The sequence below is a fragment of the Mus musculus genome, chromosome 4, assembly GCF_000001635.26.
Source record: "Mus musculus strain C57BL/6J chromosome 4, GRCm38.p6 C57BL/6J".
Classification (NCBI taxonomy): domain Eukaryota; kingdom Metazoa; phylum Chordata; class Mammalia; order Rodentia; family Muridae; genus Mus; species Mus musculus.
In genome coordinates, this window is record NC_000070.6 from 139,777,340 (window position 1) to 139,801,958 (window position 24,619).

General features: G+C 52.7%; 1 protein-coding gene across 4 annotated transcripts in view; it reads right to left on the reverse strand.

The window, feature by feature from the left end:
* Positions 1 to 24,619, reverse strand: part of Pax7 (paired box 7) — a 96,472-nt gene that overhangs the window by 40,281 nt on the left and 31,572 nt on the right. For all 4 annotated transcript variants that reach the window (XM_006538630.2, XM_006538629.2, XM_006538631.2 and 1 more), the window contains exons 5-7: positions 7,144 to 7,343; positions 3,422 to 3,587; positions 2,237 to 2,439 (exon numbers count right to left, since the gene is read on the reverse strand). In XM_006538630.2, coding sequence (XP_006538693.1) covers positions 2,237 to 2,439; positions 3,422 to 3,587; positions 7,144 to 7,343 — 569 coding nt within the window. The remainder of the gene's footprint in view (positions 1 to 2,236; positions 2,440 to 3,421; positions 3,588 to 7,143; positions 7,344 to 24,619) is intronic.

Consider the following 24,619-nt stretch of genomic DNA (forward strand, 5'->3'; position numbering starts at 1 on the left):
CTGCCTTTATACCTTTGGTGGGAACCTGAAGGCAGGGCTTGGAGAGAGCCCATCCATCATGCCCTCTGAGCCTAGAGACCCAGGACAGATGGACTTCTGCTCATGGTGGAAGCCACCCCAGGTCTCGCCTGGACAGAAGCTCTGGATCCAATCTAGGGACTTCCAGGGAGAGGCAGAAGACATAACTTCCTGCCTATACTCCAGCTCCCTGGGGATAGCTCCCCCATCAATAGGTTGGTTTCCCCCTTCTGGCCTTCCCTCCTCACCTTTAACCCCATCTCTGAGCCCCACTTGGAGAGAAGAAACCTCTTCTTTGTTCTCCTGTGACAGCTCTGGAAAGTTAGCCCAGGCTAGCCAGCTACCAGTGACAACAATGCAACAGAAATCATGACCTCCAACCTCAGGGAGGCTGAGAGGCTAACCTGATGCTAGGTACTAGCAAGAGAGTTAGGATGTCTTGAGAGAGCCAGCCCAAAGCTGACAGGTCCTAATGAGTTGATGGCTTCATTCTCGACCTGAGGGCCTCTGAGGTCTGTATAATCCCACCAGGAGCTGTGGTGTGTGTGTGTGTGTGTGTGTGTGTGTGTGTGTGTGTGTGTGTGTGCATGTGTGCATCTGTTTATGTCTGTGTCTATGTGTCTGTGCATACATATATATGTTTACGTGTGTGTTCAAGTATGCATGTGTATGTGTATTCATGCGTGTGTGCTCATGGATGTGTTGTGTGTGAGCGTGTGAGTGTGTGCAAGTGTGTGTGTCTGTTCATACGTGTGCAAATGCATGTGTGTGTGCATGCATGCACATGTGTGTGTTTGCTCATGAATGTGCACACATGTGTGTAGAGGACAGAGATTGCTGTTGACTGTCTTCCTTAGTCACTTTCTCCCTTATTCCCTGAGACACCGCCGCTCTCACTGAGCCTGGACCTCACCATGTCCATTAGGCTGGCTGGCCAGCAAGCTTCTTCTGTCTCTGCCTCCCCAGTGCTGGGACTCTGTATGTGCCCCACCGCCCCTGGCTCTTTCCATTGGTGCTAAGGATCTGTGCTCTGCTCTGTGCTTACAAGGCAAGGGCCACCAACCAAGGCTCACCTTCTCCCCTGTGCCCGCCTTTGCTCTTCAGCTAACGAGTTTTTATCACAATAACTTTGTCATATTAACTATTAATATATTGCCTGAGCAATAGGAGGACAAGAAAACTAATGTCTGCTCGACTCTATTCTGCGCCAGACTATACACACACAGATCACAGCAAGTTCTCGTGGGTAGGGTATAAAGGACAGACACTGTAAATGGGAAAAGCTGAGGCTCCCAGATGTGCACTGGCCCTGGAGCAGCAGGAGGAGGCTCTCGGCCTCTCCCAAAGTCTGCACCTTCTCCCGCACAACACAGCTGTTCACATCAGTTTGTTTCCCATGCCAAGACTGTCTCCTGCAGATGAGAGGAAGAGGGAGTGGCAGGTGGGATGCAGAATAAAAGCCTTTTCCCAGGGGCACTTGGGAGACTGTTGTAGCTATAGAAACAAACCCATCACATCACCCAGACTCCAAACATCAGCTCTGCTCAACAAATCACCAAGTACCACCCCGAGCTTTGTGTTATCTTTCCATCTTTCTCCAAAGCCATGACTCCATCAGGCTATGTGTGATTGAACCAGCCACCAATTGCACACTAGCAAACCTGAGGCCCTAAGGTCCAACCTAAGCAAAGATCTTGGCCCAAAACCTCTGCATCCATTCTTTCTACCAATAGGAGGGATCCTGTCCTCCCAGTGGTTGGTCATGGCCTGATAAAAAGGGAGGCATGGAGCGCTGACTGGAGCTAGGATGGACTCTTGGTTCTAGATTCAAACACGCATGCCAGCCACCTCCTGATCACTGTAGGAATGTGCCTGGGATTGAGCTCAGAACGGCGGGTGGAGCCAAGAGCAGATCCTGCAATCAGTCCCTGCAGATCTGGAGAGAGTGACCAACTGTCTCCCATCTCCAGAAAGCGGCAGATCAACCCAGAGCCATAATCACAGACACAAGGCAAGGGAAGGAAAAAGAGACCTTTGCTTCCCGCTCAAACTCTCTCAGGGTCCCGAGCAGCCAGGGGTTTCCAGAGACCTCTGAGTTCTTAGTGACCTTCTCCCCACCCCGTGGAAGAGAGCCAGTCCGGGTTACCTAAACCCTTCTGTTTGGGCCAGCAGGAATCTGGCAATGAGATCCCCCAAGTGGAGTAGAGAGGCCACCTACCTGAGGAGACAGGCCATTGCTGACAGGGTTCATGTGGTTGGAGGGAGCCCCAGGGTTCATGAAGCTGTCAGAGTAGCTGGAGAAGCTGTGGCGGGCTCCGTAGGCAGAGCTGGTGTCCGCTGCTGCAGCGGCCGCAGCCAGCCCACCCTGATGCATGGTTGATGGCGGAAGGGGCTGGGGCCTGTGTACTGTGCTGCCTCCATCTGAGGAGAGACCCAGAGAGGTCCTTAGCAAGTAGCAAAAGCCGCCTTGAAACTCCACCCAGTCGTGCCCTCTGAAGGGAAGGGACCAGCTTCTCAAGTGACTTGAGCTGAGACCAGCTGGTTCTCAGGCACCCCAACATCAGAGTGGCCAGGGCTTGACTCACACCTACTTGGCATCTAGGTGACCTCTAGGCAACCTGCACAGTCTTGGTACTTGGTATTCGGCATACAGTAGATGCTCAATAAGCACTAACTGGATTGTAAGGTGTGCCTGATGGCATCTATCATCCACCCAGACTCGCCCTATTAGCATTTTGTGGGTACCTGTCATGCTGAGTTGAGTCCTAGCTTTGGGGGGGGGGGATGGAGAGGAGTCGGGAGACTGAGGCTCAGTGGGTTGGGCCAGAGCCAAGATCAATGAATGAACCATGCTTGAAATGACTAAACTCGAGTTGTTTCTCTGCCCAGCTACTACGTTGCTATTCTGCTCTGTTAGGGTCCCTCTCTCTGCGCAGCCTTCTGAGGCTGGGTCCCCGCTGTCCTCTGCACTGGCTTATTTCTTATTAAGAATCACGGGCAGGGATCTCTGGATACTTAGCCTCCCCAGCATGCCAACCTCTGGGCCCTTCAGGAGGCAGCCCTGTGCAGCAGATGTTAAGAGGTTTTTTGTGTATGCTAGGGTGGGATCAAGATGGGAGGTTCAGACACCCAGGGAAGGAAATCTTTACTTCCCAAGGGCCTTGGGTATCCTGGGCTCCCTCCCTTCCACCTTCTTCCCTTGGCATTTCTCTTGCTCAGGCTGTGTGGCATCCTAGAAGCTACTGGAAAAACTGTCTGTGCCCAAAAGATCTGCCTTCCTTGAGGGGGTCTCAATGGCCCATTGCAGCCCAGGGTGCGAGGACAGAGGAGCTGGGCTCTTCAGCCCCGAGTGACCAGGAGTTCTAAAGTCAGGACTCCACGTACTTGAATAGCAGACACTCACCTTGGGAGATGGTGGTGGTGGGGTAGGTAGAGTCCGGCAGCTGGTAGGGTGGCAGCGTGGGCATGCCGGTGGGTGGGAAACCTCCCGGCAGAAGGTGGTTGAAGGCGGCCAGCTGGTTAGCTCCTGCCTGCTTACGCCAGCGGGCACGCCGGTTACTGAACCAGACCTGAAGGGGAGAGGAGGCTGAGCCACCAGGAAGGCCTGCAGGGACCTTCAGAGGCAGGGTCCCCTCACCACTCTCCAGGGAGGGCTTTTAGAATGATCCCTGTTTTACAGGAAGCAGGTGACAGGCACAGGACAGGGTTGAGGAGAGGCCTGGAGCCCCGTGCTCCTCCCATGGCAAGTGCTCCACCCCAGCATCTCCAGTCCTTGTTCTAAGCCTCCACCTCCTCCAGGAAGCCCTCCAAGAGGAGACCGCACATACAGAACATCCTGAGTAAGGAGGGCCTTGGTACTCAGCTGTGCCAACTTGGGGCTGAGACCCTACCCTGTTCACATAGCCCAAGCCCTGCTAGACCAGGACCTGCACAGGTAGGCAATACACATATGCACACATATGTGCGTATGCACACGTGCATGTGTGAGCACACACATATACATATACACACTGCTGCAAGAGAACCCTTCTCACTTCTGGCTGGAAAATCCTCTGGCATCACCCCCATGCATCGAAGATGGGTAGGTGAGCCTCCTGCCTCTTCAAAGGAGGCCCATCATTCTATTTATCTGCTCCTGGCTGTGTAGCTCTCTGCCTCCCCTCAGGTTTGGGACATCTAGGACAGAGGCCTGTGTTCCTCATGCCCTTCAGGGTGAGAACTCCAGAGGTGCTCAATAAATACTCATTGAGTAAATGAATGAGAAATGAATGAAGGACAGAACAAAGGTGGTTCAGGGTTCTCTATGTGACTGTCCTGGAACTCCCTGTATAGGCCAGGCTGGCCTTAAACTCATAGAACTCCTCCTGCCTCTGCCTCCTGAGTGCTGGGATTAAAGGTGTGAGCCATTACCACCTTAGTTTGTTTTTTAAGACAAGGTCTCATTTAGTCTAGGCTGGCTTCAAACTTGATAACTTGATATGTGGCCAAGGATGATGTTAAACAACTTCTTTCTTCTTCTTCTCCTTCTCCTTCTCCTTCTCCTTCTCCTTCTCCTCCTCCTCCTCCTCCTCCTCCTCCTCCTCCTCCTCCTCCTCTTCCTCTTCTTCTTCTTTTTTTTTTTTTTGGTTTTGGTTTTGGTTTTCCAAGACAGGGTTTCTCTGTGTAGCCCTGGCTATCCTGGAACTCACTCTGTAGACCAGGCTGGCCTCGAACTCAGAAATCCACCTGCCTCTGCCTCCCAAGTGCTGGGATTAAAGGCATGTGCCACCACGCCCGGCTGATGTCAAACTTCTGATCGTCCTTCCTCCATAGTCAAGTACTGAGATTACAGGTATGTAGCACCCACTTTATGTGGCGCTGGGGATGACACCAAGGGCCTTGTGCATGCTAGACAAGCACTCTATCTACTGAGCTACATGCTCACCATTGGTCTCTAACATCCTTTTGCTTTACAATTAATTATGCAACCCTAGAAGCAAGCAGACCCTGGCGTCATGGTCTCCATTTGCAGAAAGGATGCTGGGACAGGGCTGATATTTAGGGACAGATTCCAACTCCATGCCAATCTGCAAGCACTCCACTTGCCCACACAGTGAGCTGAGATATCTCAGGGCTGGGAGACCCTCAAGGCACAGACTCTTCAAAGCAGAGGCTAAGTCGCAAGACATACAGAGTTGGGGAGTCACGACAGCACCCAGGACCTTGAGTCTCTGCCCCGCTCCCCACGGTGGAAACCCCTCGCCAGGGACGCTAATCCATGGGGACACTGTGTTTTTGTCTAAACACTTCCATACACTGTGGTCTCATTCCCTCCCTGGGCATCTACTATGCTAGTAGGACCTCAGAACCCAAAGGAGTCTTGGTGACCATTGAGATCCTGGGACAAACTGTGTTTTGAAAGAGGAAGCTAAGCTGCCATGGGAGACTCAGCTGGCCAGTGGCAAGGATGCAGACTCTCTACCTGGAGCCTCCTCCACAGACCTCTCTATTGAACTTGAATGGATGCCCTGCCAGCTCTTGCCCCGCCTCCAGGGCCTCTGAGCTTCTGGATGCTTCCAGACTCCTTTCATAGGACTAAGACTTTGGCTTTTGGGTCAGCCTCTGTCCGTTCTTAAATTTTTGCTTTTATCCCTCTGCTCTGTTCTTCCTAGGGAGCTCACAGGCGTGGCTAGAGAGAAGCCCAGGGAACAGGAGGCTGGTAGCCTTCCTGTGGTTTGCCAAGGCCTCCTGCATTCCCAGGCCCCTCCCTGTTTGGACCTTGCATAACACCTGTTTCCCCAGTCCCCTGAGCCAATGAAAGCAGTATCCTGACAACCAGGACATTTTCTAAGGAGCTGCCAGGCTCGGGGTGGTGGGAAGCCACGAGGCTGCCAGACCAGGCAGTGAGGAAGCCCAGAGGAGTACACCTGGGACAACAGCTGCGAGGATCAAGGAGAGAGTTGGGGGGGGGGGGGTGGAGGCAGTCTGCAGCTCCAGTGTCATCAGGGGAGGGGATGAGATGAGCTAGCTGGCTGCCGTGCCCGCCCTCTTCCCCTTAAGGGTGGGAGAGTAAAGGGGGTACACCCGCTCTTGGAGCGTTTAAGGCCAGTTTTTTCTGAGACTTTTCTTATTGTGTTCTAGTTCCAGCTTCTGAGTCAGATTCCTCCTCTTCTTGGGCACAGGAAGGATGTAAGGCTTCCGTGCCAGGCAGGCCACGCTGCTACAGTCTAGCTGTGTCCCATGGGTCACATCTCTGAATCCTAGCCTCTGTACCTGTGACTAGGGCTGGGGCCAGTGACCATCCCAACCTGACACATGAGCCTGCGGCTCCATCACTTTCAACATTGTGGCTTGTGGCCATGGGGATGCCAGGGGCGGGGTTGGGGGCACTTCTCAGGATGGCACAGTATGGTGCAGCCTTCTACAGACCCACCTCCTCTGTCCATAAAGGTGACAGCCCAGGACAATGTTGTCATGCAAGCCATTCATTGAATCGTTCTGCCCTGTCCCATCTCCTCCATAGCCTTAGCCCTTGTCCAGCCAGGTGCAGAGATGAATCTAATCTGTGCCCTGCTGGAGGAGAGACTCCCAGGGCTCAGCCTGGGGCAGATGGGATGAGCCACCCTCCCCCACTGCTGTCCCTGATGAAGACCTAAACTTTAGTTTGGGCTCTTTCTCCTGTCACTAGAGCCACTGAATCAGGACTGTGTGCTTCAGGTGTATAGGGTCTTGGGTGACCCTGTCCAGTGTAGATGGTTTGAATCTACCCAGATCACACCTTGCATACTTGAAGCAATGGGAAACTCATTCCCTGACTGAGGATAACCCTGCTGGGAAATTTTCCTCCTCGAGGGAGGTTTGGAGAGTTTGTGCCTTCCCCTCCCCACCTCTGTTTCTCTCTCCCATGCCCTCACCTTTCTTTCTTCTAATCTCTCCCTGTATCTCTCTTCCCTTCGGGCTCTGTACCTCTCTCTCTGTCAATCTGTAAGTCAATCAACCAATATGTGCTGCCCCTTCAGGGACGGCATGCGTTAGCGTGTGCATGGTCCCAGGATCACACCTGGAGTGAGCACTCGACTCAGGACCTGCCCACATGACACCCTCCACCCCAGCCTGACTCCAGTGAGCACCCCCACTTCTCCTCACCTGGACGCGTGCCTCCGTGAGCTTGGTCCTCTGTGCCAGCTCCTCCCGGGTGTAGATGTCCGGGTAGTGGGTCCTCTCGAAGGCCTTCTCCAGCTCCTCCAGCTGCTCGGCTGTGAACGTGGTCCGACTGCGGCGCTGCTTGCGCTTCAGGGGGAGGTCGGGTTCTGATTCCACATCTGAGCCCTCATCCAGACGGTTCCCTGTGGTGGGGTAGCCCAGTGGGCAGAGGGTCACACCTGTGTCCTCTGAACACTACAATGGGGATCTGGTGTCTCCCCAAGAAAGAATACGGCTTACCACACCATAGCTTAGCAGTGAAGGATGGAAAATATCCTTCATGCCCAGCCTAGAAGACTGGGTAAACATGTTCTGCCCAAAGTAGTCCACTGCTTTCAAGGCGGGTCCTTCCAGGTGAACATTTAGATTTATCACTGCCACGCATGCCTCTGACCTAAGACTTGATGCTCAAAGGACAGGGGCCATAGAGATGGCTGGGGGTCAAGGGGGCGGGCACATAAAGCTGCACAAACCTGCCGACCTACGTTCAATACCCTGGAAACCACGGCGGAAGGAGAGAACCCACTCCAGCAAGCATGTGCCTTGCTGTGGCATGTGCCCCTCCCCCAAGGTCAATAAATGTAAAATAAAATTGTAATAAGCCCTTGAAGGGTGACGAGCTCCAAGACATAGGAGCGCTGTTGTGTTTGTGAAGGTCAGGAAGTCTGTCTCTACCAAGCCAATCAGAAGCCAGCAGGCAACAAGCCACTTCGCTTTTGGGAGAGCAGGCAAGGTAAAGGCTGGGGCCAGTGTCTTTCATTCAGCAAGAGGCTGACAGGCAGGCTGGGCGCACTGGGTCCTCTGGGGAGGAGGCTGCAGAAATGGCTTAATCAGTTGTCCCTGCTGCTGGGGCTAAGCGGGGCAAGGGATCCCGCTTTACACCTCCACTGAACTTCATGCCCTTCTCTGGCCTGGTGGAGAAGACCCCAGCAGGTCATCTTTACAACAAGCCCAGTAGCCCTGGGGAATGTAGGGAGCAAGGAACAGGGTGGGGCATGAGAACTGCAGTGGGTGGGGGGTGCAGGGAGACAAGACTCTTCCTTCCTCGGCCTCCCCTTCTCCTCCCTTTGCTTATCTTTCCCTTCCCTTCGCTGCCATCTTTGGGATTCTTGGGGCTTTTTTGTCCATTCATGCATGCACGCATGCATGCATTCATTCATGCACGCATGCATGCATTCATTCATGCATGCATTCATTCATACACTCATTCACTCATTCTTTTGCTCATTCATTCCTCCTTTCACTCATTCACTCATTCTTCCACTCATTCATTCACTCTTTCACTCTTTCATTCACTCACACATTCCCAAGCACCTACCCTCCTCCTGAATAGGCCAAGCACACAGCAGACAAGGTAGGACTCTGTGCCTAGAGCGCCCAGCCTGAGACAAGCTGGGGAGCCTCAGAGGCTGCCTACTCACACTACTTATGGAGAGACGACATCACAGAAAGGCAGTACACAAAGTGTCTGGGCCTCCCCTCAGCCTACACTCTCGTCTCTACCTGCCCACCAGCACACACTCACCTGCTTCAGGGATTAGTTACATGAGAGTCTAGGCCTTTCTCTTTCTCTCTCTTCCTCCCTCCCTCCCTCTCTCTCTCTCTCTCACACACACACACACACACACAAAACCAACCCCCTACCCCCACCCCCACCCCTCTCACAACACAGTGAGAATAACAACAACAACAACAACACAACAACAAAATATAACCATTTAAAAGTCATCCAGACTCAAGGGAAAAGTGTGGCAGGCTGAGTGACAAGCATGTGCAAAGGCCCTATGTAAGGGATAAGCATGTGCAAAGGCTCTGTGCATCAAAAAGCACAAAGGGTCATCTTGCCCCAGGGCTGCATCCAGGGCCAGGAGCAGGTGGCACACAGGGAGAGGAAGACTCTTGGTCAATACCCTGGCTTGGGCTGGACTCCCACTCAGCTCTGCCCCTCCCTGTGCCACACTGTATCTTGTTCACTGGGGACTCTGTATTTTGATGACCACTGCCGGGCTGGTCTGATTATGACACTATGCATCATGGCCAAAGAACCAATGGCTAGACACCTAAGATCAAAGCCAACCCCTTCCTGTTCTCTTCTCACCAGCTTGCCAGCTACCCACCCACCCTAACTCCAGTGAGAGCATCGACTGTGGCCACACATGGCACTCCTGGGGCACACCTAGGGGTCCCTCGCGCACACCTGGGGCTCTGAGCCAAATACGCCAATGAATGATCTCTGTGTTCTGATGGGGGCCAGGAGAGTGGTTAGGTCAGGGTCAGCAAACATGGCAGGAGCAGGCACCAGGGAATGTCCCTTCAGGTGACCCTGGACTCAGAGCTCAGACACTAGCTAGGTGAATGGGGATCAGAACCGCCAGGAACAAAACCATGGACAGAGACCAACCCTGCCAGCTGAGGGCTGAAATCCAAGGGGCTCTATCATGGCCATGCCCCCTCCCCACCCCTTCCTCCCTGCTTTTCAGATTGCAGCGTTCTGGACAGACTACTGACTTCTGGTTTGGCTTCCTTCCCGACTCCTCGACCCTCGTCCTTTGTGAGCAGGGATCTGTGGAGCTCTGTGAATGTAGAGACACCAACTCACCCGAGCCCAAACTGAAGGCAGCAAAGCAGGATCTACAGGTCCTTGCTGTTTGAGAGAACTGGTCCTCTGTGGTGAAGCATTGTGGGGAAAGTAGACACAGAAAAGCTAACCTGCAGATTTGGGGTGGGTGTCAGGGAGCAACTCCTGCCCAGCTCTGACCCCTGCTTCCCTGTAGCTGGGGTCTCATGGACCAACCGCTGATCTGGAGATAGCCCTAAAAATGATAGGACAGTAAAGAGCCCTCTCTGGGTTCCTGAATCCTGTCTCTGCTTAGAGGAGTAGGAGGCCCACACTAAGCAAGGAAGAGCGGGACCTCGCCAATCTTAGGAAGAAAGAAACAGTCTGTCTCAGGAAGCTTCCAGTCTGATGGAGGAGGCATCCCTTCTGTGCTGGGACTTGTAGTCCGAGGGGGAAGCAACGGTGAATGGGTGGGTGGTTGCACAGGACAGACAGACAGCAGACATCAAGGCTGCTGCTACATGACCTGCAAAAGCCAGGGAAACGAGAGCACAGTGCAGAGACCAGTGTCGCTGGGTTTTGTCAAAGCCCAGGATGGCCTAGACCAGGCTTGCGGTGGGAGACAGACAATGGGAAGTCTCTGGGGGTGGCTCCCATAATCTTGAAGCTGAAGGCAGAAGCAGCTGAGGTCAACCCCCAGCTCCTGGGTAAAGAGCCAGTGGAGGTGTGCACTTGGAATCTCAGCACGGAGCTGGGGGGTGGGGGGGAGGGGGGTTGGGGGGAGCGGGGGTGGGGAGGGAGCGTGCAGAAACAAGTGGATCCCTAGAGGTCATTTAAATGTGTGAACCCTGGGTTCTTAGGAAAACCCGTCTCAAAATAACACTCAAGACTGACCTCTGGTCCCTACACATATCTGCCAACCTCCAACATACATGCACACATGCACACAACATACATGCACACATACATGCACTCCAACATACATGCACAACAACATGCACACAGTCTCAGGAGACAATAGCCGTGTCTGTGGATGGGGCTTCTCATCCTGCCAGGCCAGCACATCCTTGACTGTGATACAGACGGTGCCTGTCACAAAGCAGGTACATAGGGTGTCGGCACCGATCCTCGATCCTCGCAGCCTGGAGAGTGGTCTTAAGTGCCCATCTCCATGCTCAGGAGCAGCCGACCCTTCACACTGCCAACAGGAAACCATTGTTCCCACTGGTTGGAACGCCAGAAGGCCAAGGTTGGCCCGTTTGACTGGTGCCCAGTGGAGCGCTTGAGCAAGGGGCTGCAAGGAACCCTGGCTCCACACCTGGTGTAGACACCTGACATAGTAGCTGCTTTGAGAAGCCCGCCTGTGATCTTGACATCACAGTGGCTGCTCCACCCCCCCAACCCCCAGGCCTTTCCCTCTCCTTTTTGGCTGGAGAAATCCCGAGGGTAGTGATGGTTTTTGAAGGTGCCCACCCCCCAAGGCCTCCTCACCACCAGGCAGTGGAAGCCAAGAGGCACAGGGTCTCTCCACTCCACACCCCATCACAGAAGTCCCCCAAGCTCTGTTCCCTGCACCCCTCTCCCTCCACCTCCCTTCCCAGTTATTACAGTTTAACATAGGCCCTGGCGTGGAGCTGTGCTGCAGAAACGAATCACATAATAGTTGATATGCGTTTTAATCAAGTAATTCGGGCAGAGTCGAGAGCTGGCGAGTATGGGCCCAGTGTCCCTGAATACCAAGCAGGCCTGGGCGCAGGCCTCAGCGAATGGAAAAGTCATTTACAGCTCAGCTGGGGGCCGCCAGCCTAGGAGTGGCAGGCGCCCTCCCATCCTTGCGTCCCCTCTGTGCAAAGTGCTCAGCTGTAACCGGCTCACCAGGTGTGCACGGGCTAGGCTGGTCTGTGGGAACTGGTCCACGCATGACTCAGAGACCTGTGGGGACTCCTGCCAGGAGACAGAACACCCCACTCCTGCCCATCTGTTGAACTCATCTTTCTCTTGGACATTCAGCCAGCATCACAAAACTCAGCCTCAGGCCCCAGCCCTCTGTCCTGACCAAATCTGACCACTGGCCCTAGTGACAAGGACTCACTCAGACACCCTGTCCCAGGTAGGCTGTGCACCCACCGGTTTGGGGAGAAGGGAGGGAGCCGAGAGCTCAGAAGCAGCTGATGGGTCTTCCTGTGTAGAGAGGGTCACCATCACCAGGCCTTCTCTCCCCATCCTAAGAGATCTGGGTCAAGACTACATCACAGAGCTAAGAGTCTGTGGTGAGGTTAGAGTGTCAGGGATGTACCCACAGCCACAGTCAAGAAGGTGGCTGGGATAGGCAATGGAGTGGGACTCTATTCTGGAGTTTTCCACAGCCTGAGTCCAGCCCACCTCAGGAACTCTGCTGTATCTACCCCTTGTCTAGGGAGATGGGTGAACTGCACCAATCTGGCAGGGACCATCTCCTACCTCAGGGGATTCTGGCCTTCCAGTAGGTAAGATACCCTCTCTTGTATGTCTGAAGGACCCTAGGCTGTCAGAACCCTTGCTTCCTTATAGGCTCCTCCAAATGTTGGGGCACTCTCAAGGTGCAGATGAAAACAGGACTACTGGCCCCCAGTCTTTTGATGTCTTACTCTCCCAACCCAAAAAAAAGGAAAAAGGAAAGGAAAAAAAAGAGTCTTTTTCAGGAAAGCTAGAGTTAAACTCACACCTACTTGCAACTTGACAAAACTTCCTGAGCTAGGAAGTCACACTTACTTTCTTCAGGTTGTACTGTTAAATTCTGATCCTTGGAGAGATCACCTGTATCAGAGAATATGGGGTCCATGTCCGGTATTTAGAGCATGAGCCTGTGCTAAGAGCACAATACTTTTCTTAGGCACTAGAGGGCGCTGTCTATACACCCCTGACAGGAAGGGGCGGAGCTAGGAAGAAGGAAGTAGTACTTCTTTGAATGGTACACGTGATCAGAATTTAGTAATGTTTTCCAGGGTAGATCTGGTGTTCTTTCTTCTGCACTGACCTGGGAACCGAACTTATGTCACAAGTGGGAGAAAGACCGACCCGGGAGCTAAGGGCACTGAGTCAGGGTACTGAGTTCAAAACTAGATTTATCTGCCTGCAGACAGAAGGTCAAGGGTCCCGAGGAACTGAGAACTCATTCTCTTTAACCTGTTGTTTCAAGTGGCTAAGGTGGTGTGTGGGGAGGGGTGGCAGCAGTGTAGAATAATCTGAGAGCCTTGGAGACAGGCGTGGGCTGAACTCCAAAGCTTTACACTCTTCTGTGGCTTGGATTGGCACGGGGTGGAGCTCTAACAAATGGGCCAGGCTGGGCCAGCGAGCTTTCAGAGATTTGCCTGCCTCAACCTCGCCAGTCCTGGGATCATAAACCTGTGTCAACTCCCGGCTGTTATTCATTCCAATGACTAGTTCACATAAGCCGCCTATTAGCATCAGAGAGCCACGGTAGACACCACTTCTTGACTTCTTAGTCCTGTCTATGAGGGCGTGGCCAGAGCAGCCAAGGCTTGCTTGACAAGGTCTCTAGAGAAATTGGAGGAACCAGAGATGGTGGCTCAGGCTGGGGGGTGGGGGTGGGCTCTGTCTGCCTCCTCCCAGCCACAGGTGCTGGGCCAGCCATCACTGAAAAGGTCAGAGATGACAGTGTTGAGGGAAACTAAGCAGAAAGGAAGCCATTATCCCAGGCTGAGTTCCCAGACCTTTTTTTTTTCTTTGCCTTTTGCCTTTTGTGTGACAGAGCTCTAGAGTGAGCGGCTCAGCAAGCCACCAGCCAGACCTCTCTTCCCACTTCACCTATTGTAGAAGAACTGGCAGCCTCGGGCTCTAACCCCAAGTGTCTTACTGGGCATCTCCCAGTTCTTGACATCTGCTGCTGTGGCTCTCCCCCACAGTGCAGGTGGTGCTTCAGTGTGACCCTCAAGAGGCACAGAGTGATACCCAGCCTTTTACACATGTAGGAAAGTGACTTTATCCCTCTGGGCCAATTGAAGAAGCTGATGATCCCAACCTCTTAGAGTCCTCTTCCCTGACGACAGAGGGGGTCTTGTTAAGACAAGGGCTATGAAGTACCTGATACATAGTAAATACCTAATAACTGTGGCTGCTGTCACCACTGGTGCCCCTGATAAAGAGATTTTAGTTTACCCTGGGGCCCCGAGGCAAATATTTGTCTGACACAAGATACAAGAGCAAAGAGTAAAAAGAGCAAAGGGCACAGACAGAAGTTCCAGAGTCCCCCTCCTTGCCCTAACAGAGGCAAGAGACAACTCCCACTCTCTCGGCTGCTCACCAGCACCCACCCACTAGGTCAGGACCTAGTTTCAGGTCAGCGAATGCTCCAGACTGAGCAGTGCAGGGTAGGGGCGTCTGCCTGCCGTGTAAGACGTAACTGTAATTAAGAAATGAGCTGCCTCGCCCAGCGTCTTGGCAATCATTTGGCTAAGTAACTAACATGGTCCAATGCCTCAGAAATCACCATTAGAGTACGCTCCTTATGCCCATAAAATTTCTCGTTTTCTGCCTCTCCTCGGCCTCCCCCGCCATCTTCGCCTTGCTTTATTTACACATTCGTCCTCAAACAATGGCAATAAACTCTTTCCCAGAGTGTTGCAAATCAGAAATTTGTCCACATTTTTCCACCACCTTCCACTGCGGACCTGCTCTGCCTGGGAACAGCCGAGCCAGGCCAGCTGGAGAAGGCTGGGCAGCCTGGATTGATGGAGGGTCAGCCCCCAACCCCCACCCCTACCACAGAAGACTTTGCTGGGGAGAGAGCAGGAGGGGAGGGGACAGATGCTCTGGCCAGTGACCAGCCAGATGCAAGGGGCCTCTAGGACTAGCTGTGAGTGACACCAAGGTCAGGAGGAGGTAGGCAGCTGACTCTGACACACCGTGTCACCTGGGCCAGGTGCAATATGCCATGATCCTGTCTCTTCCTGCCAAGGGGGTGGGTAGGCTACACAGTCCCTCCGGGTGCTAATGTCTTTGGCTTTGTGCGAATTCTAACATCCCGTCTTTCTGAGTAGGTGACGCTCATTCTCAGAGTTGGGGAAATTGATTTGCAAAAGCGACCAGTATAAGCCTGTTGAAGAGCCAGCTGCCTTCTGTGGGTTCTGTCTGTCCTTAACGGCATAACCGAAGGGAAGAAGGAATGGCTGTTGACTAAGGACTGGCTTGGACCTGAAATGTCCCATGAGTTCATAAGATAGTTATAATCTTCAGTCCCCTGTGTTCAGGGCAGTCGGGACTCCTCAGGAATCATGCAAAAAGACCTGAGCCCATTGTAAGTGCAAGGTGTGGGTTCAAAGTCAGGGAAGGCTTTCAGAGCTAAAACTGTATCCAGTCAAGCCTGCTGTCGAGCAACCAAGTGTCCCAAGCTTCCCACAGGGGATTACCTGGTGGGTCCATGGATGCCTAAGAATGTACATTTGCAGCCTAGAGCCCAAGTCTTATCTGTGAGGACCGCTCACTGGCAGCTTTGAGGGCCACTCATAGACAGGGCTCTGCAGGAACCGACCCCAGCAACCCACAAGGTGGGGCTTCTCTGCAGAGAGGGAAGAGTCATTACAGCCCTCCACCCCTTCCGTGAAGATGGAAACTGGAGCAGAGAGCTTGGAAGTCACCTACCAAGTGATTGCAGTGTGAGCATATGTGTGTATATGTGTGTGTGTATGTGTGTATGTATATATGCTTGTATGCAGGTGTATATGTATATATGTGCATGTTTGTGTGTATACATGTGTGTATGTTTGTGTGGATATGTGTATGTATGTGCATATGTTTATGTGTATATGTGTATATGTTTGTGTGTGTATGTGTGTATATATTTGTGTGTGTATAATACATGTTTGTGTGTATATGTATATGTGTATGTTTGTGTGTGTATATGTATGTGTGTATGTATATGTATGTGTATATGTTTGTGTGTGTATGTATATGTATGTGTATGTATGGTTATGTGCAAATGTGTGTATATATGTGTATATGTGTATAATGTATGTATGTGTATATATTTGTGTGTGTATGTATGTGTATATGTTTGTGTGTGTATGTGTGTGTGTGTCATTCTTCAAGCCTGCTCCTGCCACTTGACCCCTGCATCACAGGGTTCTTGACATACCCCAGTCTCCAGGCTGCCCCTCTGGACACACCCCTCCTCTACATCTAGGCTCTGACCTGAGTCCCCACTCTTCACTCTCCAGATTGTCCCCTCTGTGCTCTGCAGTTAGAGGCAACCCTGATATTTTCCAGGGCAAAAATCTGTTGCCCGATCAAGAGAGGCCCATAAAAGCCCTTACAAGGTCCAGTTAGGACTGTACCTGTCCCAGACCAATTCTGTGGTTGGATTATTTGGAGGACCCACATGAGTATATGTTGTCACAGACTGACAACACACACTCATTTCTGTCCTGTTCGTGGCTTTATTCCTGATGCCCAGGAAAGAAGCTGACCTAAGGTCAGGAATGAATGAATGAATGAATGAATGAATGAATGAATGATTTCTTCTCATGTCCAGATGGGTGCCCTAACTTGCAAAGTCCCAGCAGATGCCAATAGCAGTTTGCTCTTTAAGCCAGCATGGTTGTTGGCCCGTCTGTTAGTATCTCCTTGCACAAGAATCTCATTAGAGATGGATTTATGTGGCACCAGCCGCCTGCCTGGTCCCTGCTGACTGCTCTAAGAGGGCTGAGGACATAAGTCCTGGAAACCAACATGCAGACCTGCCATCCAACCCCCATCTGTATCCAGATGTTCAATTCACTCCTGTTCCCCCTGCAAACACAGTGTCTCTGTCCTGGATGCTGAATAACTCCTTCTACCTGGGGACTCCCACACCCATTAGACTCTCTCACTAGAGTCAAACAGCTCTGCAAACAGGGTGCTGAGGGAGTTAAAACCCAGGCTGCTCCCTCAGGCTGTTCTGTGTCTACATTGATGTGCTTTTGATTAGATAGACAGACAGACATATAGATAGATACATAGATGGATACACACACACACTTAAACAGATAAAATCTGTTACTTGTAACCTGCAGCAATTACTGCTCTGAGCTCAGTTAGCTGAATCTTGTTAAAAGAAATAATGTCATTTTCCCCAAATGCAGCCAGCCATTGTAGGGCAGTGGCATTAAGATGCCAGGAGGTGGTAAATTCCAAAGACACACTGGTTCTCAGAAGGCAGAAATCCTTCCTTCTGGGTATTGTGAACAAAGACACAATGTTTGCATTGAAGAAGCTGAGGGGAGAGAACTGGCTGGAGACCTAGGGGCTACTGTGTGAAGGCCGAGCATCTGAGATGCCCCACCAGGTGCCAAGCTGTGCACTCATAACTGTATCCCATCCCCATGGTCACCCAGGCCAACCTCAGTCTAAGGATGAGAGGCAAGGAAGGACTGGGAACTTACTCAAGATCACACAGCTATCGGTCAGAACTCGAATCCAGACCTCTACTTGCTTCATTATCCTTTGCGAAGTGAGAGTACCAAACAGGCCATGAAAGTGTAGAACACTCTCAGGCTTGGGCCACTGCCTCTAATCTCCTTACAGCACCTTCTCTTCTCTGCCCCAGAGCCACTCTCTGCTTGCTGTGGATGGCCTATGAGGGAGCTGATGAGGACCAGATCTCTGTACACCGAGGCAATACAGGTGCATCGGTAGGAATGGATGAAGCATCCTGGACATGGAGTGGCCGGTGCTGTGTGTGGCGGGACTGAGGGGTCCAGCCTCACCTGCACTGCCCACCATGGGTAGCCCAGGCACGGGTGTGTCTGCCTGTGTTCCTTTCTATTCTGGGGAGGTTGCTTTCTCTTCCCTTTGGAGACAGGGTTTCACTCTTCGCGCACACAAGCCTGAAGCCCACACTGTGCTTGCTGGGGATCTGGCCCAGCTGATGGAGTTGCTTGCCTAGCACGGGTATGGTCCTGAGTCCAATCCTCAGCACCACACAGACTGAAAGAGGAGGATCATTTTGTGCTTGCATGGGGAATTCAAGCCAGCCTAGGATACAGGGCAAAACAAGATCAAAACACAAAATAGCCCACTGCCTAGTAGCCCAGTCTGGCCTCACACACTTGACCTCCCATCCAGTGTGGGAATTCTAGGCATGAGCTAGCCTATATGAAAACAGGCATGGAGTAGCAAGCTCGGCCATTTCCTGTGCTGTATTTCTGGCAAAGTCAAGCTTCAGGATTCGCATCCAGACCTTGCATCCCCACGCACTCTGTGGCACTGGGAATGAAGAGGTTTGCTCCATGCTATCCTCCTGCACAGGCACCTGGGGCCTCCCAGGCCAACCCAGGCCTCTGTCCCTCTCTAGCTGTGCCCCCCACACTCTAATTAGATTCCCCTGGAAGTAAGAGGTTTTTGTGCAGTTCTGCTAAACGAAAAGAGGTTTGACAATTGCCTTTCTTTCTCCTCGTTAATAACTTGCCACGTCTCAAGGAGGTTGTACTTACGGCTGGCATGCTGGAAAATTATTCTGTCCCCTGCGAACTCACTTTTCCTCTTGAGGAAAATTGAAAACTGGATTTTTCTCCTCCGTCCTGGCCTCCTCTCTACCTACCTTGTGCTCAGAATAGCCTCACCCTGGTGCGCATTCCCTCTGCCTCCAAAACAGAATCCTCTGCCTCCTGCCCCCCCCCAGCATGGACAGGCCCGGTGCCCCCCTCCCCCGAGGCTGATCTGGGGAGCAGTGAGGAATCTTTCCTTGGTGAGTGGTGGGATGGCCTGGGGTGAGAGTAGAGCAGTCGGCTCCACTTTGAGATGCTGAGATGGTTTTGGCCTCCAGAGAACTGGACAGGCTCCAGCCCTCCCGAGGCTGGGCACTGGGCACGCTGGAAGCCTTTATTGGTCCCATCGGGTTCCCGTTAAGGGTCAGGGAGTAAATCATAAACAAATGGACCAAATTTCCATTTCTGAAGGCATCTCTAGCCGGACGGGCCCTCCACGTGAGGGACATCCTCTTAAGTGGGGCCTGATGGGCTCAGGAGCCAGGTGGATAGCATCCCCATGGGCCAGGGCTGCCACGTGCACAGCCCCTGGCCCTCCCCTCGCTGGCTGGTCAGCACCACCCTCTAGTCTCCAAAGCCGGGCCAGGAAGGCTTCGGTCATGATAGAAAAATAGACAGATGATTGGCTGCCTAGGAGAGGTGGGAGTGGGTGGAGTTGGGGGTGGGGTGCGTGCGTGTGGTGGTGTAGGGAGTGGATGGCTATTGCTGCAGATGGAGACGAATGGGCTTCAGGAATTTCGAGATGGAGAAACCTGATCCAAGGGATGCCAGTGGGAAGGAGAGCTTGCTGAAGTAGAGCAGGCTTAGGTGGGTGGGACCACAGCCACCGGCTAAAGGGGTAGGGTAGAATACAGGTGGGAGACAGATGCTGGGCACCCAGGATGTCCAGGTGCCCCAAGCAGGGTCACCTAAAGCCACACCACTCTATGTGTCACACTCTCTGGCTCCCAGACTCTCCTGTCTTGCTCTCAGGACAGGCAGGGCTTGGCAAACGGAGATAGACTCAACCACACCCATGGAATAATTGGTTTTTGCAGTGATTAAGGCTATTTGCCAACCAAGCCCTGGGTAACGAGTATCTTATTTAATCCTTGTAAGAGGTCCTCTGGGTGGCTAAGGATCTCGAATGTCCTTGTGAAAGACCCTGGCTCCAAATGGCAGTACCACCCTACCAAGGACCATCAGAGCATGCAGAAGGTAGCTCTGGAGCCCCAGGTAATTTAGAGGCATTGACAGAATAGTTCTTTCTGTTTAACTACTGCAAAGATAAAGCATCCCAGAGGGGCAAAGCTATGTCCCGGGACACAGAACTTCTTGAACTTCTGTGCTGAGTGCTGACTAAGGGGCTGAACCCAGAGGTCTACTTGTTCAAGACCTCTTTCCACATCAAGAGTCCTACCAAGGAGAAGATGGATCCCAGAGAGGGGATAGGATTCCCAGAAAGCCACACAGCACAGCAAATGAGTGGTCAGGGCCAACCAGGATCATCAAGCCTTCCCTGACTCTGTTTGTTGCCAGAGAATCCCAGGTGTGCTTGGGATGCTACCGAAGAGAAGGCTGAAAGCCAGCACACCTTACCAGACAATGAAGGCGTCTGTGCTGTGACTACTGTCCACTAAGTCCTAAGCTCACCCACAATGGACTCTAAAGCATGATAGCCTCCTTCCGTTTTCCCCTGGAAGCCTAGAAGCAGGGCTACCTCACTCCCCAAGGGACCAGAACCCTCGAGGACAGAAGAAACAGGTTTAAGCAAGGAGAGAAGGAACCCCAGTCCCTCCCTGGGCCCCTTGGGAAAGCTGACACAGGAGTCTGCCCCATCCTCTTGGGCCCTGACTTGTTGGGGGAGAAACCTGAGGAGGCCGGCACTAGCCTGGGCAGAGACTTAGCTATAGCCATGCAGCTGAGTCACTGTTTGCTGAAGGTTGCCTAGATATGTCCCAGCAGGCCCAGCCCAGGGCCTGCTCCAGCTGCAGACACACCTCGAGTGCCCCAAAAGCAGGACAAAGGCAACCCTGCTCCTGGTGTGTGGGTGTGTACGTGGGGGTGTCCCAGGGAATGCTCTGCTCCTGAGAAAAGCCTATGGAAATGTAGGCAAAGGGTGGGTACCTGATTGATGTTTCAGAAGTGGAAGCCGTTATTATGGTCGGCAAGCTTTTGATGGGCACCTATTCGACGCCAGGGGAGCTCTCTCAAGCTGGTGTCTCTTCTAATCTGCTTGTCACCTCTGTGTGAGGACTGTCACACCTGGAAGGGTTTGGCTGTGTGTGACAGCGACTGCTGGACTATGTATAGTGAGCCTGTTCACCCTCCATAGCTGAAACTGCCTGTGAGCCTTTTTCTTTTTGACTGCCTCTGTGTGTGTGTGTGTGTGTGTGTGTGTGTGTGTAGATGAGTTAGGTTCTCCCGTAGCCCAGGCTAGCCTCAAACTCACTATGTAGCTGATGATGGCTTTGAACTTCCCATCTCCCTGTCTCCATCTCTTAAGTGTGTGCTGAGCGTGTGCCACCACGCCCTATCTGGAACAGCGTTGGGGACCCTATCTCAGGAGTTGGAGCACTGTATCAACTGAGCTCAGCCTTATTTGGGAGTTTTTTGTTTTTTTTAATAACTACCCATACTAGACCACCTACTCTGGGCTGTTTGATCTCACTGGTGTGGAGGAAGTTCCAGATAGGTGTCAGGGTCCCAGCTGAAGGGGACCGTGTGCCCAAGCACCCGGAACTGGGGAAGTGAGTAGCCTATACTGCTGTGTTTAGAGTACTTTCCAAAGTCCTGAACTCTCTACCCCTCCCACACCCACTGCAGCACAAGGAGTCGATGCTAAGCAAGGCATACATCCATACATCTGGCCTCACACCCTCCACGAGCGGCTTCTGGAGGGGGGGGGGGAAGCATCTTTATGGACCACAGCTCTGTCGGTAGCAAGATCGCTCAGCATGCAGGATGCTGTGGGGTTGGTCCCCAGCCCTCCTAAACCGTTTGGGGTTTTGCTCTAGTACTCTGGAGATGAATGCAAGAAGTTCAGGGTCAGAAGTTCAGGGTCATGTTTGCTGCAGAGCCAGACTAGGGTACAAGAGATCCTATCTGGGAAAATTAAAATGTGGGGGCGGGGTTGCAAAACAAATCACTCTTACACCCCAGAGGCTCTGGGAAGGATGCAGGCGAAGTTCATGCACGCAAGCACCCACGCACACGTGCGCAGAACCCTTCTCTCTCTAGCTCTTCTCTGTTACATTTGGCCAGAAACTTTTTTCCTTTGTTTGTTTTCCAAACAATGTCTCACTAAGTAGCCTTAGCTGTCCTAGAGTAGAGTAGAGTAGAGTAGAGTAGAGTAGAGTAGAGTAGAGTAACCAGGCTGGCCTCAAACTCACAGAGACCTGCCTGCCTCTGCCTCCTGAGTGCTGGCATTAAAGACATGTGCCACCACACCTGGCCCTTGGCTAGGAACTTCTAACACAGTATGTTACCACCCTCCTCCGTCTCCCAGATAGTTATGGCAGAGAGATAAAGAGACTTGCCTGCTGGTACCCCAAACCTTTTTTTAAAGTCTGAATCAGGAGGAAATGAAGTCAGCCTTGGGGGTCCTCAGCCCTAGAAGCAACTGTCAAGCCTTGGGGGCGGGGGGGGGGGCCTGAGGGCAGCAAGAGATGAAGAGATGGCAGGGGGTGTTGTTGGTGGCAGGGGGCACTGTAGCATATCTCTAGGTGCAGCGTGGGGTGGCAGGAGGGAGAGGTAGCAGGGGGAGAGGGGTGGCAGGGGGTGGTGCAGGGGGAGGTCACAGGGGGGGTAGCAGGGGGCACTGTAGAGCATCTTTGGGCGCGGCAGGGGGAGGTGCAAGGGGAAGGTGGTGGGGGTGGGTGTTGGGGTGGCAGGGGGCACTGTAGCGTATCTCTGGGTGGAGTGGCAGCGGGGAGAGGGGGGAGAGGTGGCAGGGGGAGAGGCTGGGGGTGGCAGGGAGTGCTGTAGAGCATTTCTGGGGGAGGTGCCATGAGGGAGAGGTGGGAGGGGTGGCAGGGGGCGCTGTAGAGCACCTCTGGGCCTTTCCTCAATAACCATAAGAGGCCCTTACCCCATAAGCCTCAGAGTCAAGTTCACCAACAGACAGTGTGGATTTTCCCCAGGTAAGGTGAGGGGAAATTCAATCCTATTTCCTTAGGTCCGTGCCTGCCAAAAATCTGTTTGCTCCGAGCTCTCTGAGAGGCCTGACAGGCTTTGGTTGCCTTGTTTCAGATAATTGACTTTCAAAACCTGTCTTCAGGTGGAGTATTACCTCACACTACCTGGGTGAGAGGTGGGACCCTGAGGACTTCACCAGGGACCAAGGAGGTGCCCGGCTTGGTAAATGGCCAGACGCTTTCTGCAGTGGCCTGACTGGCCCTTCCCTACCCCCAAGTATTTCCCACAGTCAGAGGCCAGCTGGGTCTTGAGTCACACCGAAGGCTGGGCCAGCATCAGGCAGGGCCCCTTGGTCCCTGTGGCATTGCATCTACAGAGAACTGCGGCACCTGGGGCTGTGTGCACACAAATCTGCCATTCTGGGGCAGAGGCAGAGCATGGGCCACCACTCCTCCAACAACCTTTGTGGGAGTCTTGGGTTCCCCTCCACCAGAAAAAGCTCAGCATCTCTCCCTGGAGCAAGAAGACCCGTGCGTGGAGGTGTGGGGGCAGGTTTTGTTTTGGACTTGGCTTTCATTCAGGAATGCAGAAGCATTTTATCTTTCTGACTAATTTCTTTTTTCTTTTTTTTTTGTCTTTATTTTAAGTTTGTTTGTTTGTTTATTGAGAATAAGCTCTCACTGTAGCCGAGGCTGGCCTTGAACTCTTCACTCTCCTGCCTCCATCTCCCAAAATCTGGGATTACAGGCATGTGCTGCTACCACACCTAGTTTACTTTAAATTATGTTGCTGTTTGATTTTGAAGCAGGGTCTTACTACTAGGTAGCCCAGGCTGATTTGCAATGTGCCATCCTCCTGCCTCCCCTTATGGGTGCTAAGATGTCAGGGATGAGCCACAGGGCAGGCTGCAAAAGTCATCAAGCTGTTTCTTTGAAGCTGAGTCTGACTGGTGCGCCTTGAGTAGAGAAGCCGCAGCTCCCTGCTCTTCCTCAAAACAGCCCCATTTCCATAGTGGAGCCCGCTCACCCCCACCCCCATCTCTCCAGTCCTGGCCAGGCTCAAGCACACCTGCTCCTCTCCCTGACCACTTCCGGTCACCCATGAACGACAAGCTATGGCTATGTTGTTGGGGACCCAAAACAGAGAGCAGAGAACTGACAACCTCTCCTCCCCAGTCAGCCTGACAATAGCGCTCCGGTCATTAGCGTGTATCTACTGCCTGCTGTGACCAGGCTGGGTATGTGCTAGAGGTCGGGTCCCCTCTCAAGCACTTCATAAAGAAAGGCATGCACACAGAGACAATGCCATTTTCCCCAGGAAGCAGATTCGGGATAGAGCTAGAGTTCAGCTGACTCTACAGCCTGGAAGGGATAAAGGACTGTGAATCCTGCCTTGTGCAGAATCATCAGGATCCAGAGATGGCCTCTCTACCCACACAGGGCTCATGGTCCTGTCTGGAGGAGGCTCCTGGGCAGGAAGTTCCTTGCCTCCACTTTTCAGGGGTGGGGCTCATCTTTATTTTTAAAGATGGGGGGGGGGAGGGCTGTGTGATTCCCAAGCCCTCAGCTCACCCAGACCTGACATCCACCACTCACTGTGTGGTCTGAGCAGTTCATGTTACCCTTAGAGCCTCAGTTTCTCCCACCGTAAGAGAGAAGAAGGACAAGGTTCCTTCACGGAGGCTTAGGTGTCTTACAGCCTTGAAGAAACTTTATAAGCTGTGACGTTCCGCTCCACATTTGAGCACTGTGAAGGCTTCATCCCTGGTTGTCCACATGGCCCTCCTCACCTTCATCCCTAGTGCACCCCCAACACCCTCCCCTACCTTTGTTTGCCTTTCCCATGTTGTAAGCACCCATGATCTCAGATGGTTGGATCTGTCCTTGCCCCACCACCAGTGTCTTGCATTGCCATGGGACAGTCAGGTCATCTTCCCGAGGACACAGCCTCTCTGCCTCTGAGAATGAGAGGGTCTGGATGCTACCAGAGCTAACATCTACGAGGCTCTGGTGATCATCCTGAAATCATCAGTGTAGACCCAAACTGTAAGCTGGACTTGGTGGCTTAGGATTGCCATTCAAGCACTTAGAAGTCTGAGGCAGGAGGGTCACAAGTTCAAGGCCAGCCTGGACTACATACAGAGTGAGTGAGTTCAAGGATAGCCTGGGCAACTTAGTGAGAACTTGTGTCAAAATAAGAGAAATGAGGGGGATCTGAGATGGCT